The sequence below is a fragment of the Drosophila kikkawai genome, chromosome 2L, assembly GCF_030179895.1.
Source record: "Drosophila kikkawai strain 14028-0561.14 chromosome 2L, DkikHiC1v2, whole genome shotgun sequence".
Classification (NCBI taxonomy): Eukaryota; Metazoa; Arthropoda; class Insecta; order Diptera; family Drosophilidae; genus Drosophila; species Drosophila kikkawai.
The window spans coordinates 19,477,007-19,487,397 of record NC_091728.1 but is presented as its reverse complement, the minus strand read 5'-3'; the positions used below and the strand labels follow the sequence as shown (position 1 = coordinate 19,487,397).

At 40.2% G+C, this 10,391-nt stretch overlaps 1 protein-coding gene across 2 annotated transcripts; it reads left to right on the top strand.

The window, feature by feature from the left end:
- Positions 1 to 961: 961 nt before the first annotated feature.
- Positions 962 to 8,064, top strand: LOC108072544 (sodium-dependent nutrient amino acid transporter 1). Of its 2 annotated transcripts, XM_017163721.2 has the most exons (7): positions 962 to 1,480; positions 4,011 to 4,100; positions 4,152 to 4,458; positions 5,982 to 6,249; positions 6,515 to 7,256; positions 7,380 to 7,656; positions 7,710 to 8,064. In XM_017163721.2, exons 2-7 carry the CDS (start codon positions 4,017 to 4,019, stop codon positions 7,952 to 7,954), a joined length of 1,923 nt encoding a protein of 640 aa, XP_017019210.1. In that variant the 5' UTR covers positions 962 to 1,480; positions 4,011 to 4,016; the 3' UTR covers positions 7,955 to 8,064. The 2 variants fall into 2 exon arrangements, with proteins under 2 accessions (XP_017019210.1, XP_017019218.1); XM_017163729.2 differs by lacking the exons at positions 962 to 1,480; positions 5,982 to 6,249 and adding an exon at positions 4,865 to 5,111 and having other exon boundaries at positions 3,952 to 4,100.
- Positions 8,065 to 10,391: the final 2,327 nt, after the last annotated feature.

Genomic DNA, 10,391 nt, shown 5'->3' with positions numbered 1-10,391 from the left:
GCCTCGGTGAAATTCTCTGTGCAGACTTAATGATTTTTGGCTTAAAGTTTTACCAGTTAGCAGTATTTTTGCAAGTAGTTAACATTTTATGAGACAAACCACCCCACACCACCTTTGCTGGACCAAATACCCCGGGGGCTTTATTTTATGCATTTTCTAGATGCACTTTGAAAAATAATATAATTTGATTATGTAAGAAATTGAATGTGGTTTAAGCTGAAGTAGATCAGTATTGGATACTGATTATGTAAAACTTGCAGCCTTGATCTATAATATATTTTATATATCATACATTTTTATAATATTTTTCCTAGTGCAGCCAATGGAGAACTTACCCTTCCATCGCACTTGCCTGGTCTTCCCTTATCTTATGGAGAAAATCAACGAGAGAGCTAGACGTAGACCAAGACGATGACGACACACAAAAACGAAACGAAAACTTGATAAAAACTTTTATCATAACAATTTGTGTTGTTTTGCTTAGCTGCTGAGCTGCCTTTGCTCCTACTGCCCGAATAAGAACAATGGCTCCGTGTTTATGTGAGTCTGGGTGTAATGAGAAAAGTGTAAGTGCATAGCCTGGAGCTCCAAGAAAACCCAAGGCGGCTAGCTCAGGCTTTGGACAATGGTACTTTAAGAAAATTTAACTATTAACCTATAGGAGGAGAGCAACTGACTCTACTCTAACCCGATTTTGAGATGAAAATATATTTTCATTTGGTTAAAGCCAATGCATAAACCTACGACATTTTCGATCATTTAGCTGAGACTTTGACTAGCTGCTAAGAAGATCGTTAGCGTATAACACAACCCAATGGCTGTCAAACAGCAGGCCGAGCTTTCACCTATATAGCCAGCCAGCTATATGGTTATATGGCTGCAAACGCCGACGGCTCTAGAGTCAAGTTCACAATAAAACCATCGAAACCTTGCCCTGGCTCATTCAGTTGGCTACTGTCACTCGGCCTGGCTTTTTGGCGTTTTGGCTGCTTGGTTTCTTGGCTTTTAGGTCTCGTTTTGGATTTATTTCTTTCAACTTTTTGGCTCACGTGAGCTCGGTAAACGCGCGCTCAGCGACCAGTTGCCAAAAGCCTAATGCAATAATAACGGGTTTCTTGGAGGCTCTCGGCTTATTTCGGTTCGGAAACTTTACCAAAATCGCGTGTGCAGATGCGCAACAGTCAAGTCGTCGGGTTACCCCAACAATAATATCAAAACATTAGCATTTGAAAATACGCAGCCTTGTCTGGGCGTAGAGTTTTAATTGAAAAACTACGCTTACAGCCGGTTCAAAGCAGTTTTAGCCGCATGTTACCTTACCATAACCTACCTGCATCGTCGACCAAAACAAAACAAAAGTCTACAAATCGCCACAAACTCAATTGCCGCGAAGTGAAGTGAACCGAAGGGAAGGTGTGCAAAAAACGGTCTGAATAGATCCTGCGGAATTGACCCTTATAACTTGATAGAACAACAGAAGGTAAAGCTCTACTAAAGCTGTCCAAGGATATGGATTTCCTTTTCATCTTAAAATAGTTCATTCATTTATTTTATTTGTTTTATCTTGGTTAATTAATAACAAATTAAAAACTTTGGCTTCCCAAAGCTATAGCTTAAGTTCTTGTGTTTTATTTATATAAATCATGGCCATGCTTTTTTTTATTCAAGTCAAAGTATTCAAGTCAAAGCCTTAATGAACAACTCAGTTTCAAATTTATCTTAAGCCGGAATGTTAACCGAAGGCCAATAAATGACAGAGTCATCAAATACTCTTTAAATTAATATTTTCTCATAATCAAGTACTTGGCAATCACTTTAAAAACTTTTGAATGCGATATTTCCTTTGTTAGGTAAACGGTATTGTTAAAGGCATTTATACAGAAACGAAGCCACTCGATCTCTGATGCTGATTAGACATTTGCAGGGAGACACATTAAAGTCAAAATAAAGTAATTGTAATTAGTGGTATTAAAAACAAATGGTTTAAAAAACGAAATACATTTTTTCTGCGGAAGTTAAATTATTTATATGCATGTAAACGCAATGATCCCATTCATTGGTTAAATCATCGAAATATAGTATGGGAAACTCGACAAGTTGACCTTTCCCCCCTAACGCTTAATGACGTATACGCAACGTGGGCATCAAACTAATAAACTTTGATGCATACCATATATATGGACATATTCGTGATTTGTCCACGATCGTTACCGTCTATTTGTTTTGGCAGCGAGCGCAACAAGTTGGCCATATGAAAACACGTTTTTGCATGCTAATGCCCTGACGGTAGTAAACTGAAGTGTTTGTTGTTCGAACGAAGTAAATTTGAATAGGTTTATTTATTTATAACTTATTTGCAGACTGTGGTTAGACTTAATGATTACTCTATCCACTAAGTAATTGAAATATAAAAATTAAAGTATAAGCCGGACTAAGCCAATCTTTTAATTATATTTGATTTATCTCAAAATCTTCAAAACCCAAATGAAAACTAGTTGAAACTGCTTAAAACTCATCTCGGCTGACTGGTATTCCTGACGTCACTAACGACATTCTCTTTATTCCACTAGAAGAACTGAAAAATAGCCGGGGGAATATAATTTTATTTGTGAGTCATCTTATGGGGAAATCATTTGTTTGTTTCAACGTCTGCTCAAAAGAACCCAGAATTTCTTACTAGATCTGAAAACCAGTTTGCTAATAAGAGAAACAAAAAAAAACTGAATGCAAATATTTCATTACGGATCCGAGCCACTTGTATACCTACTTATTTCAGGTAATCCCATCTTGTTTGTAATCACAGTGATGGATGGGGGATTCACTTTTTTGTTTCAAGCTTGAGACAATTGGAAACCCAGTCGTCGGTAGAAGGCAGTTCATACTCTCGGTTTCTAAGGGCCTTCAGTTTTACAGAAGAAGCTATTTTTAAAATCAGTAACACATCAGAGTTGTTGCTTTAAAATATGTTTTCTCTCAACTTATTTTCACAGAAATTATCAATAAATTCTTTACGTCGAAAGAGTGCACATTTCGAATTATTTTGAATATTATGAATCATGGTTTTGGTATAGGCAATTAATTGAAATTGAATTGACAATAACATTGCAATTGAGAAACGTGCTCCTCCCCTTCAATTAATAATTCTAAATTAATCCAAACGAGACGTGTCAATATTTTGCGCTTATACCAACCGGTTCCCACAACTCCGACATACGTTCGTATATGACTTACCAAGAAAAATGTAAACATGCATAGAGTAAATATTAAGTTATTTAACACATTCACGGCTAAACTGTTTTATCGCCCACAGAAATTAACAACTGAGCTAAATAAATAAAACCAACAATGTGTTAAGTGCTTAAACATCTTTATCTCTAATTTAATAAAAAAAAACTAGACTTCCCTGATTTTCCTGATATTATAAAAGTGTAAACTGTTAATAAGTTTATTATATCATTTATTGGCATTGTGTCATAGTCATTTAAGATGCAACCTTATCTTAGAAAACCAACAACACGTGTGTTTTCGATTGCAATCTGTTTATGGAAAGAGTTTTGGCTATAAAATATCGTACATTTTTGTATGTTATTATTTTAATTACAAAACAAAGAATTTTACAAAAGTAAAAAGACAGTATGAAAACTTATTCAGCTCATTAAAAGACTTAAATATTATTGAAGATTATCAAGCAGTTTTACATTTTGTATATACATTTTTGGCCCAAAATATTCCCATATTTTGACGCCTTTTTGAAGTGAATAATTATAAAAACATGACGCCTGACATAATTACCATAATTTGAGTATTTAAAGGGCATCCATCTCTCTCTAGATCAGTCTAGCCACTTTGGCTTATCTGGCTCGTGATAGTGACATCATTTCTTATCTTCAAGATCCGTTGGACGTCTCTGATTGTCAGTTATACAGCTTCAACAAAGCACTGCCAAAAAGTGTCTATTAGTTCTGCTCCACAATTCCTCGGTAATAGAACGCTTTGCTGACATTTTCCAGGCCATAATGGACGCATCCCACAGGAATCATCGAAATCCAGCCTTTGTGGGCGACGATGGACGCAGCACCGCCAGCACAATGGACATTTCGGTACGAGAATGCGGCAAATAATCCATGAGTCAACTAATCATCGTTCCGTAGGCCAGCAATACTGCAGCACCACGGGATAATATCGACGATCTGGAGTCAAGCAAATTGCCAGAGGAACGGGCCACCTGGGGCAAGGGCGTGGAGTTCCTGATGTCCTGCATTGCCATGTCCGTGGGCCTGGGTAACGTGTGGCGCTTCCCTTTCACCGCCCTCGACAATGGCGGCGGCGCCTTTCTCATTCCATATCTCATTGTGCTGTTCCTGATTGGCAAACCGATTTACTATCTGGAAATGGTAATTGGCCAGTTCTCCAGCCGCGGCTCGGTAAAGGTGTTCGATTTGTGTCCTGCCATGAAAGGTAAGTGGTTGCAAGAACACTGCACTAGGTTCTCGGTTGCCATGCTCTTTTAAAGTGTGAAGGACTGAATAAAATATTATATATAAAATATTATATTTAAAGTGACTACTTAAGTAATAACTGTCCTTTGAATTTATCCAAATTAAATGTGTTAATATATTTTTGATGAGCAAAAAAAACAGAAACTCGGCTCTTAACAATTCCCCAAAAATCAGTTTATGCAATGTGCATGCCACTGTAAAGATAGAACGTTGAAAGCGATCAGTTAGGGGCCCAATAAAACCGTATTATCCCATTCAGCCAAGAGCATGGCAACAGCGAACGGCAGAAAGTACATCGTCATTCTGTTCATCAACCGACCTGCGTGTCTCATACGTATATCCCATGAACGCAACCGCATCTGTAGGCGTCGGAATCGGCCAGGTGATATCTATATCCATGGTGACCACCTACTATGTGGCCATAATGGGCATAACCCTGCGCTACCTGTTCGAGTCGTTCCGCTCGCCGCTGCCCTGGTCCGAGTGCCGGCCGGAGTGGCAGTCCCACTGCGTGGCCTCCAGCCTGGGCAACACCTCCCTGTTGGCCAGCCCCGTGGATATGGAGAGGCTGGCCGAGCAGAAGCCGGTGGCCTCCGCCGAGTTGTATTTTCTGTAAGTGGCTTGTACCCGTACCCGTCCTCCCTCCCTGTGGTTGGACCGGGACCTGTGTCATTGTGGGTTATAGTGGTGTTGCAGCGGCATGTTTTCGGTGTTTTCGGTTTTTTTCGGTATTTTGTGCATGTGTGTGGGTGGTGTGTGTATGCACAGTGGGTAATCTTATCGCACAATCCCGGCGCGAACTCAAGTTTATGGCCAGTACAACAAAGAACGTCCGCTTTATTGCTCTACTAATTGAATGAGCACCCGCATCCCTCTCCCGGCAATTATGGCGCCTATATTGCCATCAATTGTGTGGCACTGCAATAGACCGATGCGATTGCAACAGCCAAACAGAGCCGAGTTCGGTTCCATTCAATTGTCAGTATGGGCAGTCAATTGCCGAGGAGTTTCCATTGCCGCAGATGGAATCACTCAATCACAACAATGTAAAACCTTCAACTTAAACCTGAAATCACTTGGCAATAAATGTGATTCCAAAAAAATAACATACTAGTACAGTCTTTACAAACCGTGCACTTTAAATCCGTACCCCATCTGCATTTCGCTCTCAAGGAGGGATTGATTCTATTCTCCCATTCGCAACATGCAAAAGAGTTTCATAAATTTTAAAGTTTAATGTTATTTCATCAAATTGTTTCATCCAGTGACTTAATCGCATGTTTAATTGCTTCCCGATCTTCACCAACTACTACAAAACGTTAGTTCAATTTTATTCATCACCCCACTAACATATTTACTTTGTATCTACCAAGAATCTTTATTATTATCCTAATCAACCCACAACTCATTACGCTTTCTCATTTAATTTGTGTTAACCTATTATTTACCTAACTATTTACCTAACTTTAATGAAATTAAAAGGTGTTGGAGCCGGTCAGGCCTTCCAGGTGTTTATGCTCAACACTTACTACGCCGCCCTGGTAGCGATTATTGGTCGATATTTCTTTGAGTCATTCCAAAACCCCCTACCCTGGGCCGCATGCCGGGAGGAATGGGGTAGCAACTGCATAAACTCAGCCCCCGATGCAACCAATTGGTCTCAAGTGGAAAGCGAAAATCAGCGTCCGCAAAATTCCTCAGTAAAATCACAAAACGATCGGCTGATCACCAGTTCGGAGTGGTACTTTGTGTAAGTGCTAAGTTTCTGGAATTGTGCGGGTGTGACGCTAAATGTATGCAGATTTTTCAGTTTTGGTTTTAAAATGTTCTCTTGAGCTTAAGTTTACTTCCGAGAGTTTCAAAATTAAGAGCTCCTTTCAGGCAGGAAATTTATGGGAAGGTGTCACAGCCGCATGATGATGAAATCGGTGATGGTTTTACCTAACTCATTTTTATTGGTGGTGGCTTGAACCTGGCTTTAAGTCTGCTAATTTGGTACTGTTCAATCGTTCTAGCAAGGAGGTATTGCACGAGACCCCCAACATCGAGGATGGCATCGGTCTGCCCAACTGGGAGCTAGTCATCGGACTCTTTGTCGCCTGGGCCTGCGTTTTCCTGATCATTCGGCGTGGGGTCAAGAGTTCGGGAAAGGCCTCATACTTCCTCGCCATTTTCCCATACGTGATTATGGGCGTCCTTTTAGTGCGAGCCGTGACCCTGCCGGGTTCCCTGGACGGCATCTACTACTTCATCAAGCCGCAGTGGGGCAAGATCCTGGATCCGAAGGTCTGGTACGCTGCTGTGACCCAGTGCTTCTACTCGCTGTCCGTCTGCTTCGGCAACATCATCATGTACTCCTCCTTCAACAAGTTCGGTCACAATGTGCACCGTGATGCTTCGATCGTGACGGCCCTGGACACGATGACCTCCCTGCTTGCTGGGTTTACGATATTCGGAATCCTCGGCCACCTGGCCCACGAAATCGGCACCGACGACATCGGCAGCGTGGTGAAGGGCGGCGCCGGACTGGCCTTCATCTCGTATCCCGATGCCATCGCCAAGTTCAAGCAGCTGCCCCAGATCTTTTCGGTGTTGTTCTTCCTTATGCTCTTTGTGTTGGGCATCGGATCGAATATAGCCATGACCTCTTGCTCGGTGACCGCTATCCGGGATCGATTCCCCAACTTCAAGCAGTGGCAGTGCTCACTGCTGATTGCGGTCGTCAGCTTTGTGATTGGACTAATGTACATTACGCCGGTAAGATATTACGAATACAATTTGAAGGATTCAAGGTATATTTAACGATATAATTCTTCCGTTTTCCTAGACCTTTTCAAGACTCCCTATAATAAGTTTCTTTTTTGATTCCTTTTCTTTAAGGGCGGCCAATACATGCTGACCTTGGTGGACTTTTTTGGTGCATCGATGATAGCATTGGTTCTGGGCATTGCCGAACTGTACACGCTTGGATGGATCTACGGCACAGATCGCCTGTGCAAGGACATCGAGTTCATGCTGGGCCGCAAGGTCGGCCTCTACTGGAGACTGTGCTGGAGCATAATCACGCCGCTGATCATGACCGTTATTCTGATATACTTCTATGCGACTTACGAGCCTCTGACCTACAACAACATTGTCTACCCCAATTGGGCGTATGGTGAGTTTAGAAGAATTTCCAAAATAATACAAGCTGATGGTGCTCCCTTACAGGTATTGGCTGGACGATCACTGCGTTTGGCATACTGCAATTGCCGATTTGGATGATTGTGGCCATTATCCGGGACCCAGGTCAGTCTCTGGGCCAGAAAATTCGAGGCGCTTTTACTCCCAAGAAAAACTGGGGGCCCACAGACCCTCTGCTCCGTGAGCAGTACAACAAGGAAATTGAGAACGATCTGACCCCGAAGCGGGGAAAGGGTATTTGGGCTGCCATCAAGCAGAATATTTTCGGTTGATCCAGCCACCAAAAGAACCAGGTACAATGTAAATAAAGTCCGAAAGATCTTGTATTAATCCTAAGTCTGCCAATAAACTTGATAAGTATGAATTCACATAAAACATTAAACTATACATTTATTTATTTTGAGGAATACATTTATTTAAACATTCAAGTCAAAGGACTTTTCAGTTATCTCATCTTCTAATTGTTCTATAAATTTTATTTTGTTTAGCTCGCTTATCACCTAGATTAATTCCAAAATGCAGTCTAGAGCTTATACAATTATATAAAAAAAAAAAATATAAAAAAAAGATAGCTATTCTTATCCACCCATCAAATCACCTCGTTTCGCTTCACTTCGTTTTGACCTCACAAATTGACCGCAACATTTGACAATTTTCGGCATTTGCTAAATCCGCCGCAAAAATGGTGGCTGGAAAAGAGATAGGGAAAATCAAGAAAAATGTTATGTACTTTGTCTCTGTTACTGTTCCAAATCAAACAATGGAAGCGGACCGGACTAGGAAGGAGAAGGGTCGCTTTGGCAGACGCCGGTCTCTCTCATTGTCAACGAGGCACAGTGGTAAATATGCGAATGTATTGGGATGTTACAAAACCCACTAAGGTTTTAAATCTGTTTAAGAAATTTCCTTAAGAAACTAAGCACAAAATAATTTTGAGTTTAGTATCTTATTTGACATTTATACTTTTTTTAGTGATTTCCAAAACCTAAAGATTTCTATTTCAAATTATTTTTATAATTATTATAAACATTGAAATATATTAACCCACTTGCTCTCTCTTAAAACCAAAGCTCCTGATTCAAGAAGGTTAAGGCCCACTGTGCCGTTAGGGCCAGGAGAGGAAGACGGGCGTTAAACTCGACGACGAGGCATCTTAGAGATAATTGCTTTGATAAGGCTTCGCGCTCGGTCAAAATGGGAAGCTCGCGGCTGTCCGAGAGCATTTTTTATAAATGTCACCAAATATTTACATGTCGCAGCAGCATTGTGGAGCGGCCAGCAGTTTTTTTTTCTTTTTGGGGTCCCACTCACCCCGGCCCGCATTCGGCCTGCGGCTTGACTTGGCCAACTGTCCGGCAGTGGTAGCTTCCAGGCCGCTGATTCCGGATGGCGGTGGCCGGCGCCGCGTTGCTGGAAACCGCATAAAAGTCATTGTCACAGCAAATGGATTAATTTTCGCGACACGCCGCCATATACACCTCTCTTTCGCGTCCTCTCTCTCGCCCTCTGTCGCACCCCCACAGTCCGCTTGTTTTTCCGACTCTCTCTTTACCCCTCACTTATAATCTATCTAAGGGTATATGGGGAGCACAGGATCCAAATTGTCAAGTTCAGACTAATTGGCCTGCGTTTCCATTTGTATATTAATATAATAATAATAAACTAAATATTTAAACTTATTAATTGTTTATTTATTTAAGGATGTTAAAGATCAACTGAGTGCTGTTAAACAAGGAACTATGCTATAAAGTTCGAGAGAATACGCTATACGCGCTATACCTAAAACCGCTGTAATGCTATTAATGTGATATTGTTCAGTTATCTATTACCTAGAATGTGAAATTAAGGATTACAGGTTTCTGGTAACATTGACACATCCTTCAAAATGAATTAATAAAATAACGAAAGTAATATAAAATATAATTTATAGAATTGTTTTTAAGAAGGTATAATTTAAATAATATAAAGACAAACACATTCAAATAAGATGAAATTATATTGCTGGGTATTCAACATTCTATCAGTTGAAATATTTCTTTTTTACTTTTTTTTTTTATAAAGAAATGAAAAAAGCCTGGTCTGTGGTTGAGCAGAAGTGGGGGTTTGGCATTTACCGCAACAATAATTACGTTTTGGGTTGGTTTTTCAGATCCTGATGCTGGCACGGAAGTGTATAATGTTGCTAAGTAGTTGCAGTTATTTGTTGTTGTTGGGCGACATTTTTGTTTCTTTGCCGCCTTTGTGTTGTTGTTTCGTGTTCCGTAATTATCCCGAAAGGCAACAGGAGGTTTATTTCATACTGTAAATGCTACATAATTAAGTTTTGTAGCTGTTTAAAATGCGGATAGAACTTGCTTTACTTTTTATTTTCGTTCTTTTTGTCAAAGATAAGTGAAATGCATCTTCTGACGAGATAGGGCCTAATTCGTTTCTTTTTCTTTTCCGCCAACAAGTATGCAGTGCTTTTTGTAACAAAGATTGAAGTTGGTATTTCGCTTATTTACATTAATTCTGGACTTTAAATCTCTGACTTTCAACTCTATAAGAAATTCAAGTTTGTTTTTAACCATTGCTTTTAGGTTCCAGAATTTTGGCTGCAAGGCTATAAAAAGTATAAAATAAATGGACATCTTTCGTAAGTCAATCCTTTAGAAAAACATGCATATCTCGAATGAAAGTTTCGAAATCATGACGCACCTAATGAAATGA